At 42.4% G+C, this 25,910-nt stretch overlaps 1 protein-coding gene and 1 long non-coding RNA gene across 2 annotated transcripts in view; one reads left to right on the plus strand and one right to left on the minus strand.

Annotated features, from left to right (window-relative positions):
- The first annotated feature begins 1,693 nt into the window (after nucleotides 1–1,693).
- kdm7ab (lysine (K)-specific demethylase 7Ab) overlaps nucleotides 1,694–25,910 on the plus strand; it is a 31,993-nt gene continuing 7,776 nt past the window's right edge. The window contains 11 exon segments of the mRNA XM_046849443.1: nucleotides 1,694–2,015; nucleotides 12,309–12,394; nucleotides 12,992–13,109; nucleotides 14,351–14,511; nucleotides 20,978–21,119; nucleotides 21,371–21,557; nucleotides 21,715–21,877; nucleotides 22,980–23,067; nucleotides 24,332–24,438; nucleotides 24,598–24,689; nucleotides 24,934–25,020. Of these exon segments, the coding sequence (XP_046705399.1) occupies nucleotides 1,918–2,015; nucleotides 12,309–12,394; nucleotides 12,992–13,109; nucleotides 14,351–14,511; nucleotides 20,978–21,119; nucleotides 21,371–21,557; nucleotides 21,715–21,877; nucleotides 22,980–23,067; nucleotides 24,332–24,438; nucleotides 24,598–24,689; nucleotides 24,934–25,020 (1,329 nt within the window). The 5' untranslated portion in view covers nucleotides 1,694–1,917.
- On the minus strand, nucleotides 5,122–10,818 carry LOC124385936. The gene is made up of 2 exons (XR_006925825.1): nucleotides 9,414–10,818; nucleotides 5,122–6,651 (listed from the first exon to the last, which is right to left on the minus strand). It is a non-coding gene; the product is annotated as an uncharacterized LOC124385936 (long non-coding RNA).

A 25,910-nucleotide genomic window follows, 5' to 3' on the forward strand; every position in this document is an offset into this window, starting at 1 on the left:
TATCTATCTATCTATCTATCTATCTATCTATCTATCTATCTATCTATCTATCTATCTATCTATCGAGTTATAAATAATATGAGTATTATGGATTTTTTATTGTATCCGAGTCCATCTCGACACTTGGGTTCACACTTCTCCCTGTGGCAGGTTGCCAGAGCTCCTGCTTCTCATGCAGTCGACACCAGTTCAAGCCCTGAACCTGACAAGAGGTTTAAGTCTTTGCCATGTCAACAAAACTCTGAAGTCCTCCAGACTACTACAGTGATGTACACACTCACCTTGATGGATTCTGAAAAAACAAATCTTTAGTTTTTCAGGAAGACTTTTGTCCTTTTGGACAGTTAATAAGAGTTTATTAATTGGTTCAGGTGACTTCCTGTTTATTAATACTAGAAAGCCAAAGTGCTGAACAGGTGAATAATTGATACATTTTCTGTAGTCTATATGTTATAAATTATTATTAACTACAGTAATGAGTTTTATATCATCATGGGCATTGGTTTGTAATTATATATTAATCAGAAATAAGCACATGCTGCAACAACAATGTGAAAAAGTGCCTTGTATAACAATTGTATTATACACTATATACAATATACTATAGACAAAAGTATTGTTACACTGGACTTTTCCAGCGACGTTTGATTCTCCACCAAACTGATACCACAACGTTGGAGGCACACAATTGTAAAGGACGTGTTTAGATGCAGTAGCATTAAATTTTTTCTTCTTCACTTAAACCAGGAGACCCACACCCGTTCAGCCAGAACCACTGTCAGATCTGCTCTAATGAATAACACCTTTGATACTCTGATACACTTTACTGTATCATATTTATTTTATTTACGTAATATTTTCATCCTAGCATTCCAATCCCAGTACAATCCTGAGCTCAGGTTGCTCATCGATTTCTGCATGTTCTCCTTTCACAAGGTTCTGAGATGCGGCTGTGGGGATTTGTGTTCTTTCAGCTATAAGAGCATTATTTAGATCAGGCACACATGTTAATAAAGTCTGGGGTGCAGTTAGAGGTCCATTTCTTCAGCGGTGTTTAGTGGGTCATGTTGTTATCACCATGCAGGAGCAGTGTTTGCACATTAAGGTCCATTCTACAGAGGGTTGAGGTTGTGGACTGGAGAAGGAAACTGGAATACACAGAGAAAGCCTCTAAAGCACGAGGAGAACATAAGAACAGGACAGAGGTGGGAATCCAGCCATAACACACAAAAGGCTGTGATGGTCAGGAGTGCACATACTTTTGATCATGCAGTTTTTTACCAATCAGTGAACTTAATAATAGTAATGCATTTTATTTCTGTTGTGCTGTTTTCTATCTATCTATCTATCTATCTATCTATCTATCTATCTATCTATCTATCTATCTATCTATCTATCTGTCTGTCTGTCTGTCTGTCTGTCTGTCTGTCTGTCATGTTGGTTAGTCTAATTATTTATTTTTGTTTTTATTTTTCTATCATCTATCTATCTATCTATCTATCTATCTATCTATCTATCTATCTATCTATCTATCTATCTATCTATCTATGTTTCTTTATTCCGTATTTATTTATAAATGTATTTATTGATTTATTTATTTAATATTGTTTATTTATAGTTCACATTTCTGGTGAGGTTGAGGTTTTTTTTTTCTCCGGATGACGTCAGAGCGTGTCTCTCTCTCTCTCTCTCTCTCTCTCTCTCTCTCTCTCTCTCTCTCTGCGTGAATTTTCTTTTCTCTTTTTTTCTGTTTAAAGGCCACTTCCGCGTCATTAAAGCTGAAGCCCCGCCCAGTCTCCGCCCACTGCTGTGTTTCCCTCCTCCAGACACGGCGTTGTTTAGGGGACAGGCGCACGGAGGCTCGGAGGCTCTCGCTCGGCCAGCAGGCGCACGGAGGCTCGCGGTGTCGGTGTGAAGATGGCGGCGGCTCCGCTGTACTGCGTCTGCCGGCAGCCGTACGACGTGAACCGCTTCATGATCGAGTGCGACATCTGTAAGGACTGGTTTCACGGCAGGTAAGAAAGAGAAAGAAGATCAGGGAGAAGAAGCGCAGATGATGTGGCCGGGTTCCTCTCTGTGTGTGTGTGTGTGTGTGTGTGTGTGTGTGTGTGTGTGTGCGCGCGCGCCGGAGATAGAAGCTAGGATAGGAGCCTTCTACAGCTGAGATGATTTCGCGTGTGTGTGTGTGTTGAAGATGTTGGAAGAAGAAAACCCAAACCCTGTTATGTCATTATCGGGTCACGTGACATGTCGTTTCCGGTGTTGTTTTGGGTGAACATTGTTTACTTTTTTTTTTACCCCCCCATACCCCAGACCTTAATCCCTAAAACCACGTGTTTAGTTATTATGTTTTATTATTATTAAATATGTCATGTTTCTATGGTAGAACAGTTGATTATTATCATTAGATGATGTCCCTTTGACGTGTGTGTGTGTGTGTGAAGTGTTTGCACTGTGCCAGAACTTCTACACATGGTGGCGTTGTTGTGGGTGAACCTGCGGAAACGGGGCTTCGAAACAAAGAGCCGCTGGATTTCCATCTCGGAGATGGATTTTTGTTTATTTGTTTGTTTGTTTGTTTTGCAATTAATAAAACCGTTGCAGTATTAATAGAGATGAAGGTCGCGCGCGCTCCGGCTGCAGGTTCGAGATTTGTTTTCTGCGAACACACACACCTAAAAAAAAAAAAAAAAAAAAAATATCCGCCATGAAGCGCTGCGTGCTGCCGAGGGGGCGGGGCTTCTGATTGACAGCTGGGGGGGCATTTAAATGCTTCTTTTTTTTTGCAAATATGGGCACGTGGAGAGGGCCGCCTGGCGTCTGTGAGTAGGCCACGCCTCTTAAAGGGACACGCAATGAATTTTAAAATACAAAAATTTGGATTATATGACCACGTCTGCCAAAAATTGAAGTTTTTGTAGTGGTTGTTAAGCCCCGCCTCCTAACGGGACACATACTGGGGTTTAGTCAAAATCGAAGATTCAAAGTGATTAGGCCACACCTCTTAAAGGAAGGCATTGCTTTTAAAATAAATAAATGTAATTTCCTTAAGTGATTATTAAGCTCTGCAGATGTTTCGGTTGGCACCCAGCATACACAAATGAGTCATATCGAGAAGACAAGAGTGCACCAGGCTTTGCTTCTGACATTGTTTCAGACAGACAAAACTTTTGTTCGAAAACCAGTTCACATGGAATGCGTGAGACCCTTTTTAAATGTAATTTTAAATGAATTTTAAATGTATTGTAGTTCATTTAGCTTTATCCTTATCCAACTATACCATCCTGGTCTCACAAGGCAATTAATGGTTGATTATTATGAATTACACACTGAAATGTTACCTTTTTTTTTTCTTTGCACAACACCTGGAAAAACTACTCATTCACTAAGATTCTGCCCCTTTTAACAGTGTTTTTTCAATCATGGAAAATTGCTGCTTTGTGCAGGACTGAGGGGTTGTAATATGGGGACGTTACATCGATTACGTGACTTTCCAAAGATTTGTGAAATTTTTATTGCATTTTTTTTATTTATTTATTTTAGTTTTTTTACAAACTGACCTGGTTTAGTGAGATAGATAGATAGTGTTAGCATGAATTACGTATGTAGGTTTGAACAGGTTTTTCATGCAATGTATTGCTGGGAGATTTCAAGTGGCGTCAAAATGTTTAAAAAACGTGTAGTTTAAAATTTGTTCTACAGTTGCACATTTCAAGCCTTGGCAAAATTTTAGGCTCCTTTGTTGTTTCAGGGCCACGTGTGAAAATTCCTGTTGGTGTTAAATGCTTGTGCACAAGGCGGATAGAGATTAGGAAAAAAAATCTTTTGGAGTATCGCTTTAAGGCAGCGGTTTTGTGTCTCGAATAGCAGGATTAGGTTGTCTAGCCAGAGGCCGAGACCCGGGCTGTTATCTGACTGCGTTCACAGACTCGCTCAGCCTCCAGGGAAGACGAGCTCAGAGAATTAGGAGTCTTCTCGTTATTCAGGTTTCGGTCTAATGTCTGCTTTACAGCACCTCAGTGTAGACTTTACCTGTCTTTGTGTTTTTGTGTGTGTGTGTGTGTGTGTGTGTGTGCGCACCATGTCGCTTTTACAGACACTTTAGGCTTTGAACATGTCTCGTATATTCTTTACAACCCTGATTGTAATCCTGGTTAGGATTGTGAAATGGAAGCGTAATATCATTATTTTATCATTTGTGTGTGTGTGTGTGTGTTGGAGGAGAAGCTAGAGAATTTGTCAGCCCGCGGCACCATCAAAGCCTCATCTATCACTGTCCCCAAATGATCCAAACACTGTGAATCTCCCAATATTTAGTTTATTAGGCATGAATACGGAGCACCTCGCTGACTGGAAGAGCGCGATAATGCGATTTATACGGAATTTTTATAGCGCCATACGTCGCCCCCAGAATCGAGTTATGGCGCATCCCTCTTTTTCTTTCTTCTCCATCTGACCTGCTTTTATGCGCACGGCCTATTTTCATTAAATTAGGGCAAAAAAAAACTACCGTAAAGACTCGTGCATGTGAATTAAAAACAACACAATTCTCTTTCCGTGGATGAACCAAGCACTCGAGATAGAAAAAGAGATGCATCATTAGGGAAGTGGGAGCTCAGAGGTTATGAAGTCGGACTTTTGATCCGACCGCAGAAGGTCGTGAGTTCCAATCCAGCTGTAGTTATAAGGCTCTTAACCCATAACTGTTTGGTTCTTTTCAGTACGTATGTATGTGCCAGTGGGCACATGTACGAGCGCCGGTTCACGAGCCGAAAGCGGAGCCGGACACGCTCCATTTCAGTGTCCAACGACGGTGATAAATAGTAGAGGGACGAGAGCTAAATTTGGGCTTTGTAACACTAAAAACGCTCCGAACGCTCCGAACTTTGTCAGTTGGCAAAAGCAAGGCATCTCGAAAGGCGGGAGATGGGTACACATTGGCAGCGTCCCACCATAACTAATATTTTCTTCATATCGCTGTTGTCATCATAAAATCGAAAAATCGTAACCCGTGAGCTACCTGGAATTCCTTTCTTTCTTACGACACAAACACATTGTTTTATTTCCCCCACCAGCACCAATAGTGCTGACTTGACTTTTTTTTTTTTTCTCAAAATCTAGGCAAATCCTGAGACAGGTTTCCATTGTTTCCCCCCAAAACCGTTACTTTCCTGCCTTTAGTCCCTATTTAGCTTAATTTGGAGGAATATCAAATACACGGTTCTCTGCCTAAAGTCCTTTATAGTGGTTACTTTTATCAGCAGGTGAAGCAATTGGCATTCCACAAATAAGATGGACTACTGGTAGTTTCTGGAGTTGCTCTGTATTTGCATTAAAAAAGAAAAGTTCTTAAAGTTGTTGCGTCGCTGGACATGTCCACACCGTCACAGAGAAATGACCAGCTTTCATTTGAAAAACAACGAAGGCTCTCCAGTCGCTTTGTTGCAGCTTACATGTGATTTTGCTGGAAAAAAGTCCACGAACGAGTGGAAAAAAAAAGCAAGGAGTTGCAGTTGCTACGGTTACCATGCAAGAAATGCGTACCAGTTCTATAACAATTCTCACTCGGCAGGAAATCTGACTTCTTGTACCGGAAGTGGTGTGTGCATTGTTTGAAATGTATCTCTTGACCCCGCGTTGTCGAACCTGCCCGGAATGATCGACGCTCGCCCACAGCGTGAAGGCTGCAGCAGGAAGTCCACAGCTACCGTGCCACTGATGGTCTGCTTCCTTCGCAGCACTTCCTCCTCTCATTAACTCAAGCAATGTAAATAGTTTCAGGCCGTCTGGATCTCAGAAGAAAATCTGCTGTTATCTTTTCTGCCCTCTTACACTTCCTGCTCTTCAGCCGTCTGATGAGTGAGCCCCTTTTTTTTTTTTTTTTTTGAGGGACGTCAGTGAGGACAAAGCCGGATTTAGCCCGTAGGGGCAGCCATACATCAAGCTGGTGTCTGTGGCTTTTTTTTTTTCCAACAAGATCGTGATGGATGCGCTTGTGAGGCCATTGTCAGGTTCTGCTGGGGCTTCGTACTCTGGTTTCACAAACTCTCGTGGCGACGGTCGAAACCTTACACCTCTCCTTAACAAGGGGTCTGTGTGTTTGACTCGAGTGACAGAGTCTGACCTTGGGCACCGCTTGGTTTACGTTCCATCAGCAATGATGACTTGGACAAGCTGTTGGTTTCATTCCTACTCTCCTTCTCACACAATACATGAATGCTTTCTTGACCAGTCTGATATGTCCAAATCCAAGACATTCCACATTGCATTGGCGATTAAACGACTTCCGTTTTTTTTCTTCCAAATTCTGTGCAAATCCTGTATTGTCTCCCCTAACCTCTACTTCATGCCTTTATTCCCTATTTTGACGTAATTCGGCGTTAAAAATGTCTAAGGATTACTAGGAGACGTGACTCAGATGACTCCGTCATAACTTAAAAAACCATCAAAACACGGCCATACTGTAAATTGATGATAATGTCATAAATGACAGTACATTTTACAATTTAGCGAAACAAGAGCCATTTTGTACGTCGCTCAAATGTAAACTTATGGTACCGTACTCTAGGGTGTTGTAGCGGTACCCATAATTCACGCTACGTACCTCGGTCCGCGATGCGGGTTCAATTTCCGTACAGTTGGGGGGAAGAGCTGCAAAATATAAAATAGCTTTTAAAACGTTCTTTTTATTATTTTTAACATTTGTAAACATTGTAAATAAAATGCCTGCTTGGTTTTAAAAAAAATATAGAAAATAAAAGAAATCGAATAAATTCAATACACTTTTTTAAGATATCGAATAAATTGAGAATATATCCTTATCGCTAGACTGCGACACTGCGCGATGTGATTTGTACTGCCCATGTGCGTAAACTGGGATTTTGTTCTGCGCAAAATCGATGACCTGCCATCGGCAACGTTTTTACCACAGCCTAGCGATATGCGTATGTACTCAATTAAATCAATCTAACAAAAGAGTGTGTGCATTAATTAGATTTTTCTATTTTATTTTTATAAGGGCTGTCAATCGAATAATTTTGATTAATCGCAACTTAATCGCGCATTTTTAGCGGTTCTAAACGTACCTTAAATTAATACTTTTCCTATTTTTTAAAACTAATCAACATGGCCATGGAGAAATATTGATGCTTTATGCAAATGTATGTTTATTATTAGTGAAACCAGACTCAACATAGAGCACGAAGACAAAATATTCTTGTCAAGGTTTTTAAAAGATTCTGGTGTTTTAAATGATCATTCAGGACACCAAACAAGACTTTTGCTATGTTTCCACACGGAAGGTTAATGGGGTGATAACGGAGAAACTGTACCTCTTTTAACTTTTATATGCATTACATAATCAGAGAATATTAGTTTGATGGAAAAATCTTTTTTTACAATTTGTAAATTGTTTATTTTTACAATTTTGACATTTGAGGCGCTATCGTAAACGTAAGATCGAAAAAGTCGAACCATTATAACCCAGGGACCACCTGTATATGCTTATGATCAGGGGTGTAACAAAATATCAAACTTCGTATATATTATTATTATTTTCATATTGTGGCGATTGGCATGGCGTAGCTAAATTTCCACACCAGCATTTCCATTTACAGCATTTGGCAGACGCCGTTATCCAGAGCGTCTTCTAGTTATCTCATTCATACAACTGAGCAGCTACGGATTGAGGGCCTTGCCCAGGGGCCCAGGAGTGACAGCTTGTTGTGGCTGGGATCTGAACTTGTGACCTTCGGATCCAAAGTCCGATTCCTTAACCGCTAAGCAACCACCTCCCACAAAAACACTTAAGCACTGTTCTTATAATCTGGCTTCATCATCTGTCACAAACAGTTCAGAGTTGTAGAGACCAACTCTGGAGTATGACCTAGTATTTACATCAGAAAACAAGGTCACTGTGGTGCACACGATTTTCTGTCCTGTTGTGGGTTCTGTTCAGTTTTGCCGCAAAAAATGCAGCCTTGTCAGCAAATTGGGGTGTGTCTAAACCGGAGTGTATTCTGTTGATTGTCTATGATTCTATGATTAAATTTAATTTGCCGGCAGACGCCCCTCATCCAGAGCCACTTACAGTTCTCTCATTTATTCGACTGAGCATTTGAGGATCAGGGCCTTGCTCAAGGGCCCAGCAGTGGCAACTAAATGGTGGTGGGATTTGAACTGATGGCCCTCTGATAAAAAGTCCAACATCTAAATCTGTCATCAGCCGTATTTAATGTAAAAAAAAAAAAAGGATAGCATGGACACCCCGAAAAACTACTAGAGCACAAGTGACGATCATAGTGGTTTTCTAGACATTCCTAAGAGAAACAAATAGTTTCAACTCAATTGTAGCCTGAAGTTCATACATTTTTATCTTATGCTTGACGGACAACTGTTTTATTTTTCCTGACTAAAGTGAAACACGGGGAATGTGTCCAAACTCTGGACCGTGATTGGCTTGGAGCAGGATTTGAACCCATGATTGCTACACTATTGTGAAGACCATGAGGCACCTATATATTCATAAGAATTTCACAGCGAGAGAGATATGGGGAGAGAGATAAAGAGAGATGGAGAGAGATGGCTGATATATACAGAGAAGTCTGCCTCTCCATCTGTCATCACTATGGAGACACGTTTCTTCTCTCACCCAAGAAAAACTATTGGATAGATCGTAGGAGCGCCATTGGTGGAAATGCTTTCTGTTTTGCTTAACTGAGGATAAGAAGCCTAAGGATCTGGTGTGTGTGTGTGTGTGTGTGTGTGTGTGTGTGTGTGTGTGTGTTTTATCTACACCAGTAATCTGCTAGCACCAGGCTGCTGATTAGAGCACCTCTAGGCCCTCATTTCCTTTCACTGGACTCGTTTCTTTTTAATGTCTACAAAAATGCCATCGATTCACAAGTTACTCCAGTCAGACCTGAAGATTATCAGACCGTGGGGAGATGATAAAAACGTTCTCCTGGTTTTTTTTTTTTGTTGTTGTTGTTTTGTTGCGTTTCAGAAGGCTAATTAATCTGTGGAAGTCTTTCAAAACTTTCCCGACCTGAGCAGACGCTCTGTTTTATAAATCATTAAAAAAAAAAAAAGAAAGAAACCGCATTAGACTTGCAATTACACACTTGGTGTCACCCACATGAGGATGGGTTCCCCTTTTTGAGTCTGGTTCCTCTCAAGGTTTCTTCTTCATACAATCTAAAGCAGTTTTTTTTCCTCACCACAGCTGCCCCAGGCTGATGTTTTTGTTCTATATATCTCATAATCTGTAATGCTGCCATTGTGAAAAGTGCTATAGAATGTAAATTGGAATTTTTTTTTTTTTTTTGGTTAACATTTTTCAGCCAATAAACCGTACACAAAAAAAAAGGCATGCAACATGCAATCCCGGTGCAATAACAGGATAATGCAATCACCAGGCAAGGCTTAGCACGTCACGCCGTAACACCGAAACAGGATTATCAGGACGGCCTTCCTACGGGAGCCCTTTGGTAAACGTTTTTCTTCCGAATCGCAGCCCCGGGTTTCCTCACGCCGTGGCATGATCGAACGCCACGCTGTTACTTTTGTCGTTACAGCCATCAATCCTGTAGAATCCGCTAGCTTTGTCTCCATGTCCCTTTTTTTTTTTTTTTTACCTCAGATTTACCGCTGTCTCCTGCCGAGTCGCTGGCGGGTTCCTTTGTGCTCAGGCGACACATTTTCCGAGCCTGTTGCATCACCCAGCCTCTGCTTTTGTAGCGCCGGCAATGATGCAAGACGGCCTCGACGTCTCTCTTTCTCGAGAGAGAATTTGATGCTCACTTTTCTTTGCAAGTGCTTTTCCTTGTTCTGCTTTGTCCCTTTTGTTTTAATTAGAATTGTTTAACCAGGGGAAAGTTTCCCGGTGTTTCGATCCTCTCCATAAAACTTGCTGACGAGTCCTCCATCCCGGAGGCTGTTTTTAGCGCTACGGTTCACAGTGTCCCGTTTTTTTTTTCTTTTTGGGGAGCACGAAAACGCCTCAGTAGGTCAGTGACATAACCGCCGAAGTGACTCACATCCCGTGCGCTCGTCTCGTTGCGTCAGAACAACCAGACCGATGATTCTTTGTTTGTCAGAACAGGACGCTCAGGCAGGGAGCGAGTGATTTGGCTGGAAGTCAGAATCCTCGGCGTGCCTCGGCGGAGGAAGTCGACCGAAAGGGAATGCGGATGTAGGAGTGTTGCAGTCACTTCCGATCTCTCTGCCAGGGCCAGATTTTTTTTTATTATCTCCCTGTGTAGCTCCCAGTGTTTGTTTTCCATAATAAAAAAAAAAGTATTCGCCTGTTTCTCTTAGTATATATCGAAATTCCTGTGAGTTTATGATTTAAATTTTTTTTTTCTTCCGCCCCCGTGAGGCACCAGACACTGTCCTGACCACCATCCCCCTTGCACACACTCGTGCTTTGATGTGGACACCTCCACCGCCCTTCCGACGCTGCTTTTTCACCCTGAAGCCTGCCGTGCCACAGGCTGCACCCCCGCACTTCCTCTCCTCAGAGCGACCCAAATAGAACTGCACATCTGGAGTGCTGATTGGAGCTGTCTGTAACCGTAATCAGCTAGAGACTCGCTCGAGCGGCCCAGAGTTACTTTCAGGTCATGGGAGTCTTTCGACGTCCACCGCTTAATAAAAGTCGCATGGCGCAGGCGCAGGCTTTTATTTGGGGTCCTGTGACATCTGGAATTTGCTTGGGTAAAAAAAAAAAGAATAAATACAATAAAACAATGTTTTGCTCACTCGTAACTGACCAAAAATAAAATTTTCACTGTCTTCTGATTTCTATCTTCTGCTAAGATTAAATGTGTGAATAAACGTGTCCAAGAACTTTCTGTAGGACGGCCAATCACGTTTTTCTTGCTACTAATTGTGCCGAGCAAGGCTCTCTTGAAGATTTTGAAACTTTGGATGCCCCTGAACATCAATCTTGCAACCCGTTTATTAGCTCTTGCTCCGAAAACGATATGAAATACAGAAAATACAGACTACATGGCTGTAGGGAACGCTAATCAGATTGCCCCTTCAAGATTCTGAAGCTTGTGGCCAGAAAAGTGCAGATATCTCCTTTTATCTGTCACGGTCTCTCCATCACAATCTCTTTATCCTTCCACCAAACCACAGACGTAGGCTAGTTTACGAAGCGAACAATGTGAAAGAGACAGAGGGAGTCAGTGATGTAAACATGACCGAGAGCATTCGTTAGATAACTTTTTTTTTTATTTGTTTTTTATTAATATATTAATATAACGTGGCGTCCAGTTACCAGCGCGACACTAAAACAGGTTTTCTTTACTTTAACTTTGGGTAAAAAAGTGTAGTCAGAACTTCAGTCTTTTAGAACATCAGTATCTGTACTTCTACTGAGTGTAGGATGTGTGTACATTTGCCATCTCTGCTCTGTCTATCCCTCTACTGTCTCGGTTCATTCTCTATCATTTCCTCTCTCCGTCTCTCATTTCACCTCTTTATCCATCCATCCATCATTTCAGTTTTTCTACCACCTCCTTTTATCTCCATCATTCAATCATCTTATGTTTCTCTCCTTGGTGCGAACACCTCTCTACCTTTCTCTCCTTCATCTATCTTTGTGCATCTGTATCTCTCCTTCCTTTTTTCTCTGCTCCTTCATGTCTGTACCATTTATGCTTTTCTATTTGTCTGTCTGTCTGTCAGTGATGATTTGGAATTTCATAGTTTCTCATATAGAATGACAGATGGAAACATTTGCAGGTTTTCTGACAAGATTGCTAAGATTGGATTGCACGCATTTCCAAATCCAGTAATTAGGTCTTGCTCTGGCAATGTCAGTATTTGAGTATTAATTTTTTTCTCTTTTAATTCCATTTGCAAATACAGAGAACACATGGAGGGTGAGGCAACTCAATCAGAAAAGTTGATAATGAGGAGACTTTCTGCCTTTAGGATTCTGAATCTGGTGGCCAGAAAAAAAGTGTAGCTGTAGTTATCTAGGGCTGCGTTTACGCTTGGCATCAACACGCGAGTTTATCAGATTGCTGCCTTCGGGAGTCTGAATCTCAGGGCCAGAAAAGTGTACAGAAGTTTGAAGGCACTTTTTCAAATAAACCCCATTCATTCCTCTTTAGCAGTTTCGGTTTCTCAATAGAACTTTTTAGGTGTAACTGATTTAGCTTTGTGTTGTGGATGAATAGCGGTTTAAAAACGTTTGGCTACGTGGAACACAGTACTAGAGATCATCCGTGAGAAACCCGCCGGGTCTTATATTCAGCTGGGTTTATTTACACACCACCTCACCATTTGTGTTCCAGCTGCGTTCGAGTCGAAGAACACCATGCGGTGGACATTGACGTTTATCACTGCCCCAACTGTGAAGTTCTGCACGGACCCTCCCTGAGTAAGACCTCGTCTCTTCTCTCATCTCTTCTCCTCATCTCTCAGCACTTCTCCTCTCCCCTTCTACCCCCTCCTTCTTGCTTTATTGATTTCCTTTTTTTTATTATTTAAGCGCCAGTGATTTTCCAGCCCCCCTGGGAGGCAGACATTATTAAGCTAATTAACCAGTGTAATAATCAAATGGGGGGTTGAGCCCGGACCCCTCGTCGGTCAAGAAGGTTGAGGGCTTTACAGTCTCTTTGAACTGCTCCGCTGAAGTGCCCTCATAATTCACTGACACTTAAGCGCACGCCGATAACATCCTCGGCCGTGTTTCTTCAAACCCCCGGACAGATCGAAATGACAAACTAAGAGCTTGTGAGTTTATAGGATTCAATTGTTTTTATTATTTTTATTTAACTTAAAAACTAACACAAGTTTGTAGACACCTGAAGATAAGATTGGCATCGCATCCCGTTCATTAAGTCCTCATTTTCTGTACGTTTTATTGTTACAGTATTTTTAAAACAACTGCTGCAATAATGCAGGAGTGAGCTGTCGGTGTGATTGAAGGTTTTAGTTTCGACACTAAAACCTCTCTGTCCTTCTGACTTTGTAGTGAAGAAGCGGAGGAACTTCCACAGACACGACTACACGGAGCCGGACGACGGCAGCAAGCCCGTGCAAGCTGGGACCCTGGTGTTTGTGCGGCAGCTGCAGGAGAGGACCTTCGCTAGGTATGTAAATAAAGCTGTGTCTATGTGACACCTTTTAAACCCACCCCCTCAGCCGACGGTGTCGCAGGGAGCACCGCAGGACGGCGTTCGAGAACTGCGAATACAGCTGTTCGAAGAATACAGAACAGCTGTTTTAATGACAAATCAAGTGCTGTTACTGGGAGTATTAAAGCTAATCTAACTTGACGAGCTGGGCACAATGAAAAGGGAAACCTGGGACAAGCAAACTGTACGGACAAAAAGTATTGGGACACTTTTTTATATAGATTTTTTGTTAAATGTGGTTCCTCTCCTAACTGTTTCCACAAAAGTTGGAGGCACACAATTGTAAATAGAGTCTTTTGGAGGTATCTACTAGGCCCAAACCTGTTCCAGCATGACTGTGCCTCTGGGCACAAAGCCAGCTCCAGGAAGATCTGCTTTACATGGGTTGGAAGTGTGTAGAAGTTCTCGAGCTCCACCACCCTGTTGAACTTCTTCTTTCGGCTGCTCCCATTAGGGGTCACCACAGCGGATCATCCGTCTCCATAAACCCCTGTCCTCTACATCTACAACTGATGGATTTATGAGATTTGCACATCATTGCATTCTGTTTTTTTTTTTTTTTTTTCTTTTTTCAGTGTCCCAAATTTTTTTGGAATTGGGGTTGTTACAATTTCATGAGGAACGAGAAATTTAAGAAACTTCTGTCCTGTTTGTAGGCTGAAGGACACATACATTTGCTTCCTCTACTGATAAACAGTTCTGTCTCACAATGGTGGTTGAAACACCAATTTATCTCAGTTTGAGTGGTTAGATTGTAATTTTTGCGATACTTTTATTCAGAAACCTGTTTACAAGGATTTTTCATAATGTATCATCTGAATGTTTTGTGTTTTTTATCTCCTTAAAGCTGAAATTACTAATGTAGCAATTAAAAATTGTATGGATTTGACAATGTCTTGCCATAGGCATATAGACATATAGCCCTGACGCTAACATGGCGTTAAAACTTAAACAACAAACAATTCAATTTGAGAATGTGATCTATTATTATCATTATAACCAAGATGAACTAAATTGATTTAAGTTTACAGGAAGGTCAGAAATAGATTTTCTTCAGTAGCTGTTTTACCTTTTTGATGTATGTTTCTATTTTTGAGTTCTTCTTGTTTTGTACATAAAATTCAAGGTCTTGTAATTTATTATTTTATTTTAATCTTTTAACATTTGACCGTGCTTAACTTTGTCTCCCTGAACAGTGCCGACGAGGTCCTGGTGGAGATGCAGGGGAGCCAGGTGACGCAGCGCTACCTGGAGAGGCACGGCTTCCGTTACCCCATCGCCGTGACTCAGAACGAGGGGCTTGGACTCCAGCTTCCATCCCCAGACTTCACTGTGAAAGACGTGGAACAATACGTTGGTAAGAGGAGCGTATGCATGTGTAGAGGTGGAAAGAGTAATAAAAAGTATTGTGACCTTCAATGAAATTTTACTTAAGTACAAGTAAAGTTAATGGTCTAATAATGTGTGGGGAGTGGTAGCTCCAGCGGTTAAGGCGCTGGGTTACTGATCGGAAGGTCGGGGGTTCAAGCCCCGGTATCGCCAAGCTGCCACTCTTGGGTCCTTGAGCAAGGCCCTTAACCCTCCAGGGGCGCCGTATCATGGCTGACCCTGCGCTCTGTCCCCAGCTTCTAAGCAAGCTGGGATATGCGAAGAACAAAATTTCACTGTGCTGTGACAAATAAACGCTATTCGCGATTCGCTAATCGACTTAAGTGAAAGTAGAAAATGTCTCATTGATTTGAGTCCAATGTCACACAATGCTACAATGTTTATGATGACGAGAGAAATTTCAAATGCAGATATGGAATTCAGAATTTAGACAGCGAGCAACTTTCACAGCGAACAGCTTTCGGTTCGACGGCATTTCGCTTTCAGACGCATCGCTGACGTCTCTCTTGTCCGTCTCCTCTTTCTTTTTTGTGGCTTTAGCGCGTTTGTTCTCCGCACATCGATCAGTAGTTTCTGAGACGCGATCCCCCCTCATCCCAACCCCACCCCTTGCATTACTTTTATTTATTCATTTTTTTACTCAGTAACGGATATAATTTAATATCCATTAAAAATGTAGTTAAGTGCAAAACTTCAAACAAAACATACTTCAAAAAAAGTTAAATTGCAGATTTTAAAAACTACTTTTAAAAGCAGAAGTAAACATAAAACGCTCAATTACAGCAACACGAGTAAATGTTCTTTGTTACTTTCCGTGTGTGTGTGTGTGTGTGTGTGTGTGTGTGTGTGTGTGTGTGTGTGTGTGTGTGTGTGTGTGTGTGTGTGTGTGTGTGTAAGAAAGAAAATGGTCAGCAGTTCTTCTCTTACATTATAGCTCAGTGTTAGTCATTCACCTAATGTGTAATTACCAGCAGTTTAAATATTCATTATGTGTAATGGAGCTTAGTAGCGACATGACCGAATGCAATAAACACCAGATGTCGCGTGAAGGCCTCAGGACGAACGAGTGCTGTGTCTCAGAGAGCCGTAATTCTGTTTTATTTCATTGGTGCAGCAACAGATCTTCTTCTTCTTTCAGCTTCTCCCGTTAGGGGTCGCCACAGCGGATCATCCGTGTCCATACCCCCCTGTCCTCTACATCTGCCTCTTTCAACCCAACTACCTGCATGTCTTTCCTCACCACATCCATAAACCTCCTCCTTGGTCTTCCTCTTTTCCTCCTTCCTGGTTGCTCCATCCTCAGCATTCTCCTACTGATATACCCCATGTCCCTCCTCTGCACATGTCCAAACCATCTCAATCACACCTCCCTCACCTTGTCTCCAAAACGTCCTACATGTGCTGTCCCTCTAATAAACTCATTTCTAATCCTGTCCATCCTCGTCACTCCCAACGGACATCTCAATATCTTCAGCTCGGCTACCTCCAGCTCTGTCTTGTGCAGCAACAGATATCACCACAAATTCTGCATTTATTAATGTGTCTGTAATAAATAAACCAGGGGCAACAAGCTTGAAGGAGAACATCTCAAGAAGGGAACCAGACTCGAAAGGGAGTCTGGTGACGTTGCATAGAATTCAGGAACTTCGGTCCAATTGATCAGCTTCATGTCGGAGTTATGGACTGTTCTCTGACGAGTGAGAAAGCGTTTTGTAGAGCTGTAATGAGAAGAGTGTAGACCGGGGGGAGTGTGGTTTACATCCAGCCCTGTGGGTCCTCAACCCCCCTCACCTCTCCTGCACATTTGGAGCAACTCGGAGTGTCTGGTTACACGCTCAACACCTTTTACAGACAGCTCATGTTCCTCTGTGCCAGACAGGAGGTGTGTCTTTAGCATCCAGGTCACACACACACACTATATAGTCTAATGTTTGTGGACACCTGTGCTTTTCGAGCAGCCCGTTCCACATCTAGTCTCCTTTCAGGGGTTAGCGAAGTAAAACGCAACAGAGAAGTCAGGTACTGATGGAGGTGAGGTGAAGAGGCCTGGGCTGCAGTCAGCTTTCCCTTTCATCCAATAGGGTCGGTGCTTTATAGCAGGAGATCTTTATGAAGCTGGCCTTGTGCACAGGAGCATTGTCATGCTGGAACATTCACACATCACTCGATGAGCTCTCCGCGCTGACGTTACGTCTGCGGCGTGACTTAAAAGCCTCCTTTCTTCACGTCCTCAATGCACTGCTGAAGAGAGAGAGTGCAGATTAGCTACCTGGCTAATTCGGTTAACGCCCGAACAGCTCTCTGTTTTCACCACCTCCATTTCCTGTTTCTCCGAAACACTTTTTGCGTCTTTACGTGTTTTTTTTTTTTTTTTTTTTTTTACAATTCCAAAACACCAGATGTTAAACCATAAAAAGTGTGTTTGTGTTTCCAGAACTTTCATATAGTATTTTGGGTTGGAAGGAATGATTTGTGAAATTTATTGGTGTAATTCTGGTGTGTGTGTGTGTGTGTGTGTTTTGTGCACCAGAAGTATTCTGCTACAAAATGTATGTTTGGTTAGTGCTTTACTGTACTGCTCAGGGTTTTTTGTAGGAAGACACTGCCATAAATGGTTCTTTCAGAAACAGCACTGCTCTAACTACACTCTATGGACAAAAAAAAAATGGTGGACACCTGGTCATAAGATCTGGTATGTGCATCTTTTTTTGAGCATCCCATTCCACATGTAGTTCTCATTTGCTCGTATAATAACCTCCACTCTTCTGGGAAGATGTTTTACTAGATTTCGTGGAGATTTGTGCCACACGGGTGTTTTGTAAAGTCAGGTACTGGTGTAGGTGAGCAGTTGAGGAGGTTCCTGGGGTGCAGTCAATGTTCATATTCATCCCAGAGGTGCTCAATAGGGTCTATAGCAAGAGTTCTTCCATTCCAACCCATGTAAAGTTGGAGCTGGCTTTGTGCACAGGGGCATTGTGATGCTGGAACAGGTTTGGGGTCTTCTTGTTCAAGCGAAGGTAAAATGTAATGCTCCCACATCCAAAGATTGTGTGCCTCCAAGTTTGTGGTAACGGGTTGGAGAAGAACCACATATGGCTGGAAAAGTCAGGTGCCCAGTACTTTTGGCCAGATAATGTAAAACATCAGATTTCTTCTAAATGTTTTAGTGATTGTAACTTTTAAACTGTGCAACTGTTTGCTGTTAAGCTTTTTTTCCTTCTTATTCGAGATGTTTTATCGTAAATAAACGGTTTGTACATTTGTTGTTATTTGGTCATTGGTTTTGTATATGAACTGTTCTTCAGTCTCAGCAAAACCTCTGAGTCGCCCCCTAGAGGCTGGCTGTAAATTACATCTTCAATCATTGTATTTTTAGAAGGTTGAGCAGTCTTTGTTTTTGTATTTTTATTATCAGCTATTAAAGACAAAAGTCTGGTAATGTTCATAAACATTAAAAAAAAATTCAGAATTCATTCATGCGTAATATTCAGTTCCTTCATTGAAATATGCGATACTTAATAAGACACTCAAAAACATCGCTAAGTTGTGTTTGGCGTCCATCGTAAATATTCAGCTGAAATACTTTGCCATGTCTTTTGTATAACTTGCTAAAGTTGTCCACTAGTTGGAGATTTCTTTCCTGTAATCCAGTTCATCCCAGAGCAGTTCAATAGGATTTAGGAGGATTTACTGAGCAGGTCGTCCCATGATCTCGCTCCAGACGACTGTCTGCTACAGAACTTTGAGAAAGAAAGACATACGCTTCGGCTCATCGTCTAATGAAGTCGGTTCCAATGAGCCGCAGTCCAGACAGAATTACATGGTGTTGAAGTATGGAATAGTTGCCCTGTTGGGTACAGGATTCCTTTCACAAGTCCCCGAACCATTAAGCTTTCACCTCCGTGTTTGACTGTGGGGGGGTGAGGCAGTCTGATCACATCTGTTCTCCGTCTCGCACAAGTTCTTCTGTTAGAGCCAAAAATGTCACATCTGTCCACAGAACCTTTTTCCATTCGTTCACTGGGTTTGTCTTTTGCTGAGTTTGTTGCCTACAAACAAAAGACTAGTTGTTCCCAAACTTTTGACAGACTCTGAAATCCTAATTTATGACATATTTACATATTTATGACATATTTACTCATTAATTAAGTTTTTATACCTCTGAATATTTTACTGAACAAAAGCTTCTAGCCGTACCAGTGAGGAAGTTGAAATGACGTGTGTCTCTGTTACATGCCTCGTTTTCTTACCCTTTAGCCCCCCTTTTTTTTTTTTGTAGCTCAGTGGTTAAGGCTTTGAGTTACAGATCAGAAGGTTAGGGGTTTAAGATGCCACTCTTGGGGCCCTTGAGTGGGGCCCTTGAGCAAGGGGAGATGCATCATGGCTGATCCTGTGCTCTGCTCAGGGCTTCCTAACATTGCTGGGATATGCAAAGAAAGAATTTCACTGTGCTACATGTAAGAAGCATTAAGCATTTTTCTTCTTTCTTTTTGGCTTTCTTTCTTTCTTTTTAAAATTCAAATAAAATTTTGTCACACACATTCATAGAGTAGGACATGTAGTGAAGTGCTTTTTTACTCTCCAAAATTTAACAGATATAGAATATAAATAAATACAAATCAAAAAATATATTATTTTTACTTTAGTATTACACTTTTTATAAGTATAAAGGATTTTTTTTAACTTCTGTACTTATTGCCACCTTATTTATTACTTATTTCTATCTTTCTCTGTACTGATTATTTTATGTCCCTCTCGGCATCAGCCGTGACACTGTGAACGCTTTCCTGCGCTGGGAAATGTTTCTTTGGCCCCCGTCCCTTTGATGATGTGAAGTCGGGGCTATAAATTTGCCCCTGAGCAGAGGTGAGGCGAGGTGAACGTGGCTCTGACTGACATCTCGCTCTCTCCAGCTGTCTGTGAGGTCTTTAAGCCTCAGCGTCCACCAGCTGCTCTGCGGGGGCCTCTGTTACGCCGTCTCCATGACACGCCTGATTTGTTGGCTGCCAGCTGCCTCTCCTGTCCTCCTTATAACCGGTGCAGCTACAGCCTTCTGTTCCTTCCGCTGTAATGTTAAAGGCTGGATTTACTCCACATCGATCTGCTCGCTGGGGGTCTGAAAACACCTACGTGTGCTGTAAATCTATACGACTGAATCTGTGCGCAGAATTGGATTTGATTAGATTGGAAGCGTGACTACAAATCTCGTTTGACAAATAATTAGAAGTGAAGTGGGAAAAGAAGGCCGTATTGTATACATGACCGTGAATTCTACTGTGTGTGTGTGTGTGTGTGTGTGAGAGAGTGTGGAGTCTTTTATCCTAAAAACTATTTGAGGCGTCCTTTACTGATTTCATCTCGCCGATGCACCACTAGCGATCAGACCTTTTAAAAATCTGCTTTTTAACCCCCACTTTCTTTGATGAACACCCTAATTTTTTCAAAATAAGTTTTGGCCACAAAACATGTTTTCAACCTTCCTAGGTTCTTCACAGCTCTACTGATCCCTTCATCCTCTACCACTGCCTCCATCCTCCACCACTGCTCCACTGATCCCTTCGTCCTTTACCACTGCCTTCATCCTCCACCACTGCTCCATTGATCCCTTCGTCCTCTACCACTGCCTCCATCCTCTACCACTGCTCCATTGTTCCCTCCATCCTCTACCACTGCTCCACTGTTCCTTTCGTCCTCTACCACTGCCTCACTGATCCCTTCGTCCTCTACCACTGCCTCCATCCTCTACCACTGCTTCACTGTTCCCTTCGTCCTCTACCACTGCCTCCATCCTCTTTGTCCTAATGAACCAATCAGGAGGTATTTATTGATTAAGACTTCAAGGGATAAGGGAGGCCTCTGCTAAATACCATAAATGTACATTTGAAGGCTATTCTTAATAGAAGTACCATGTCAAGCTTTTTATTTTGTAAGAACAGTCTTTATAGGGACTGAAGAGTGCCACATACAAATATTTCAGCAGCTCAGTAGTTAGTCATCAGAAGGTTGTAGGTTTAATTCCCAGGAACTGTTTTATTGGGCTTGTCAAGACTCCGAACTCTCAGGCTCCGCATTGTGTCTTGTCTCGTGTGTCATATGATGTGAGCGCATGTCTGACATTTTATACATGACTGAATTTGCTGTTTGATGAAGATATAATGGGTATGCGAAGAAAGAATTTCACTGTAAAAAGTACGTGAGTAGTATATAGTGTCTTTCTTTCTTTCATTTCTTTTTCTTTCTTTGTAAACTCTTTCCCTGTTACACGTAAATTCCTTTGTCCTGTACCTTAACGTTGCTTCACTACTCGTGTCCGTTGGCAAATCGTCAACACTGCTCACTCCTTCTACGATGCTAGTTAAATACCCTTTCAAGATTTCAGCAGCACCCCAGAACGGCGAGATAATGACCGATCTGCGACGTGATTTCCTCCACAGGGGGCGACAAAGTGATAGACGTTATCGACGTCGCGCGGCAAGCAGACAGCAAGATGAAGCTGAAAGAGTTCGTCAAGTATTACTACAGCCGTCAGCGGCCGAAGGTGCTCAACGTCATCAGCCTTGAGTTTTCCGACACCAAGTAGGTATCTGTGTGTGTGTGTGTGTGTGTGTGTGTGTGTGTGTGTGTGTGTGTGTGTGTGTGTGTGCATCTTTTACACTTTGTTGTTAATGTTTTGAGCTCATAAGTAAAAAATGGTTTGTTACTGATGTGCATTAGACCAAAAAAAATGACCCCTACAGAAATTTGACAGAACCACAGGTGGCATTAAAAAAAAAAAAAAAAACACGTTCAGTGGGTGTTTTTTTTAAACACGTTGTCTTGTGTGTCAGGATGTCCGAGCTTGTGGTGGTCCCTGACATTGCACAGAAGATGTCCTGGGTGGAGAACTACTGGCCTGATGACTCCTACTTCCCCAAACCCTTTGTACAGAAGTACTGCCTGATGGGGGTGAAGGGCAGCTACACGGACTTCCACATCGACTTCGGGGGCACATCGGTGTGGTACCACGTGCTCTGGGTATGTGTATTTTTTTTTATATATATATTTATTTATAAATCAATTTATTACATTTGTAGTGCTCATTTAAATGCATCAAGATACAAATTCCAGCTTGTGTCCGATGCGGACCTTTTAAAATCGATACGTTGCTTTATGTACCTTTCACATCGCACAGGGGGAGAAGGTCTTTTACTTGATCAAGCCGACCCCGGCGAACCTCGCGCTGTACGAGGAGTGGAGCTCGTCGCCCAACCAGAGCGAGATGTTCTTCGGCGAGAAAGTGGACAAGTGCTACAAGTGCGTCGTTCGCCCAGGAACCACCCTGTTCATCCCCACAGGTACATCTCCTCTCGTAAATCTCACCGTAATTCTCTCCACACCGTTCATTAGCGCTTTAGAATGGTCATTATAGCCACCTGTGAGCACAATTAGCAAAGAGTTACTGTAAGTATTTACCCCCCACCACCTTACCCACAAATTGTGGGATAAAAATAATTTAAATGGATGCAATTTGCACAGAATAAAGCATATTACATCAAATTCGGTCTGTTGTCACAGAAAACGTGCAAAAGTGAACGTTTATTTTGGATTTGGATTTTGGTCGAGTTTTTAGAAACTGGGAATTCCGATTTGATTGACTGATCACTTTTCCATGTCATAAGTCCGGTTCTTCTAAGAGCGCAAAATCATTGGGGAAGTCCGGATCATCATGGCTTTTATAAACCTGAGAAGTTGAAGGTTTAAGGGTCTTGCTGAAGGCCCCAGCTGTGATCGCGTACTGGTGCTGGGCCTTGAACTCATGACCTTCCAGTTGGATCTGGAGTCCAATTTCTCCACCGATCCGCATGTAAAATTTTGCACCCTTAGGTTTTAATGCTAAAATTGGAACTGCGGCTGTGCAGGGGAGACCGTCCACCAAAAGTCAGTGACTGGAATAAGCGTGAAAGTTATCCTGCAAAAACGTGGACGTACAAAATGATGAAAGGGGTTTAAAGTGTAGCTGTGGACGTGAGGGAACGCTCTGCATTACCACTTCAAGCCGAGCAGCTGCCTTTAATGGAGGCTCCACAGGAAGCCCTGGTGTAATTTCTGCTTTTCTCTCCGGGGTCTGACACCGTGGGAGTCAACATTCGGCAGCTCCAGCGCACGCACGCACGCACGCACACACACACGCACACACACACACACAGCTGTTTTGCTGTTAAATATGGGGGAATGGTGGAGTTTTATATACATGTATCAGTTCAGAAAGGGACAGATTTTGGTTTGGCTCTATGCAGGATATTAATGGCTGACAGCTGGAAAAGTAGGGACAGCTGCAGTTTGTTCAGAAAAGTGTGTGTGTGTGTGTGTGTGTGTGTGTGTGTGTGTGTGTGTGTGTGTGTGTGTGTGTGTGTGATCTGTCGGTCAGCCACTGATGTTTTCTGTCTCTTTCACCAGGATGGATCCATGGAGTTCTGACCTCTGAGGATTGCATGGCATTCGGAGGGAACTTTCTCCATAACCTTAACATCGGCATGCAGCTCAGGTGTGAGCGTGGGAAAGCGTGCGAATGTGTGAGAGCGAGAGAGTGCAAATGTGAGGAAGTGCGAGAATTGGAGGTGTGTGTTTGTGAGACAGGGTGTGTGTGTGTGTTTGTGTGTGTGTGTGAGACAGGGAGTGTGAGACAGGGAGTGTGTGTGTGAGACAGGGAGTGTGTGTGTGTGTGTGTGTGTGTGTGTGTGTGTGTGTGTGTGTGTGTGTGTGTGTGTGTGTGTGTGTGTGAGAGAGAGAGACAGGGAGTGTGAGACAGGGAGTGTGAGACAGGGAGTGTGTGTGTGTGTGTGTGTGTGAGACAGGAGTGTGTGTGTGTGTGAGAGACAGGGTGTGTGTGTGTGTGTGTGTGTGTGTGAGACAGGGTGTGTGTGTGTGTGAGAGACAGGAGTGTGTGTGTGTGTGTGTGTGTGTGAGTGTGTGAGAGACAGAGGTGTGTGTGTGTGAGAGAAAGAGGGTGTGTGTGTGAGAGAGAGAGAGGTGTGGGTGAGAGAAAGAGGTGTGGGTGAGAGAAAGAGGGTGTGGGTGAGAGAGAGAAGAGGTGTGGGTGAGAGAGAGAAAGAGGGTGTGGGTGAGAGAGAGAAAGAGGGTGTGGGTGAGAGAGAGAAAGAGGGTGTGTGTGAGAGAGAGAGACAGTGTGTGAGTGAGTGTGTGTGTGTGAGTTTAGACCTAGATTTTAAAAGATATTGTAGATTTTACCTCAGAATTAGAAGTTGGACTCAGACATTTCAGCCTCGGTTCAATAGTCTCATTGAATGTCGAAGTCGAAGTTTAGTGACTGTCTCATGTTCAACTCTTTGGTTGAACTTCCAGAGTAGAAATTCTAAATTTAGAGGCATTTTTAGGAGCCTAATTAAATAAAATACAGTTGCTACACTATATGGCCAAAAGTATGTGCACCCTTGACCATTACACCCATCATGCAGAAAGTGATTTTCCTTCACTGGAGCTATGGCAGCCCATGGTGTGTGAAGGTTGAAATGTCTCCAAAATGTCTCCAACCTCACTGAACACATTTGGGATGAACTGGAACTGTGGTCTCCTCACCTACTCCAACATCAGTATGTGATTTTACTAATGCTCTTGTAAAATGGAAATTAAAACAACTGGAAAGTGGAAGTATGAGAAGTTCAACGAACACATGAATAAGTGTGGTGGTCAGGTGTCTACATGCTTTTGGTTAGAACACAGTGTGTATGTTGGGTAATAAATTGTTGTATTTATGGTGTGAGGTCATTTCATGTACATTTTTCTGTCAGGTGTTATGAGATGGAGCGGCGGCTGAAGACTCCCGATCTCTTTAAGTTTCCGTATTTTGAGGCTATTTGCTGGTATGTGGCCAAGAACCTCTTGGAGACCCTCAAAGGTGTGTAACAGTGTCTTTTATGGAGATAATTGATAGTGATATTCATAAGATGAAGCATCTTCATGTGACTGATGAAACATTGTGAATTTTTGTTTTGTTGGAACGAATGGATAGATGCTAGTAGATAAATCGGATGAAAGATGTTTTTCTCTTCATCAGAGCTGCGAGAAGATAACTGCCTGCCTCCTGACTACTTGACTAAAGGAGTGAAAGCTTTAATTACTGCACTGAAGACCTGGATAAGGAGAGAGGTAATTCACCGACAATCACGTATCATCTTCGGTGACGTTAAACCACTGGTCAGCACGCAGCATTTGCCATTGTTTGGTTCCGTTCTCAGTGGATTTGCCCCAAGCTCATGGCTGACTTTTTTCTATGATTATCTCAGTGATATAATCTGCCCCTGGAGAAGCGCTAGGACACCGAGCTCAGACTTGCCCCATCTTATCACAAAACCTGCCATTGTGTTCTCTCACTTTCGCTCTTCCACACCAGGTCACCGAGCCAGCCAGTGAAGTTCCCGATCATATCCGACCCAACCATCTCATTAAGGAGCTCACCAAGGAAATCCGTCACGTTGAGGTATTTTTCAGGTCGATTTTTCTGATCTTATTCCAGCACAGGACTGGTTCTAAAGCTGGGTAATGCTCCGGTTCAGTTCTAGCACCAATTAATACCACCATTAACAAAGGTCAGGTCTTCAACCTCCTCGTCATCAATAAGATTTCATAAGAAAGGTGGAAAACGTGTTCCCTTAAGGCATATTGTTCAGGTTTGATATATATATGAACTTTTATGGTTTTTGAGACGCATGCTTTTGTTTCTATGCAACAAACTGCAAAAACACACAAGATTTGGACAGTGAATGTGTGGAAGAAAGAATCTGTGGAGTCCAAATTTGACATTTATGGCTCCTTAAGCAGACTGCCCCACCCCCACAGTCAAACATGGAAGTGAAAGTTTAATGGTTTGGGGTTTTGTTTTGGACAAGGTCTGTAAGTGTTGTTTAGTTGTTCCAGTCACCGCACCTAAATCCTATTGAACTGGATGGCAAGGTCAGAAAGAAATCTCGAATTAGTGACGAACATTTTGAATTTTGGGTTAAATTTAAGTTTATTTCTATTGCGCTTTTCACAATGGACATTGTCTCAAAGCAGCTTTAAGGAAGGTAAGAATTATAGAACAAAATTCACCAATATTTTAATTGATGATGAAGTCTGGGGGGCAACTGTGTGGCAAGTAAAAACTCTGTTAGATGGCAAGAAAACTTCAGAGGAACCAGACTCAGATGGGGAACCCATCCTCATTTGGGTGACACGAAGAGTGTGATTATAAATCAGTAAAAATGACAAACGCTGGAGAGTAAGAAATATCATGAGCACCAGACTGTGTGATTGAGTAATGTCTTTTCTACAGTCAGTCAGAGTTGTGAAAATCATAAGCAACTCATAAAACCTGAGCATAAACTCATA

The sequence above is a fragment of the Silurus meridionalis genome, chromosome 5 (genome assembly GCF_014805685.1).
Source record: "Silurus meridionalis isolate SWU-2019-XX chromosome 5, ASM1480568v1, whole genome shotgun sequence".
NCBI lineage: Eukaryota > Metazoa > Chordata > Actinopteri > Siluriformes > Siluridae > Silurus > Silurus meridionalis.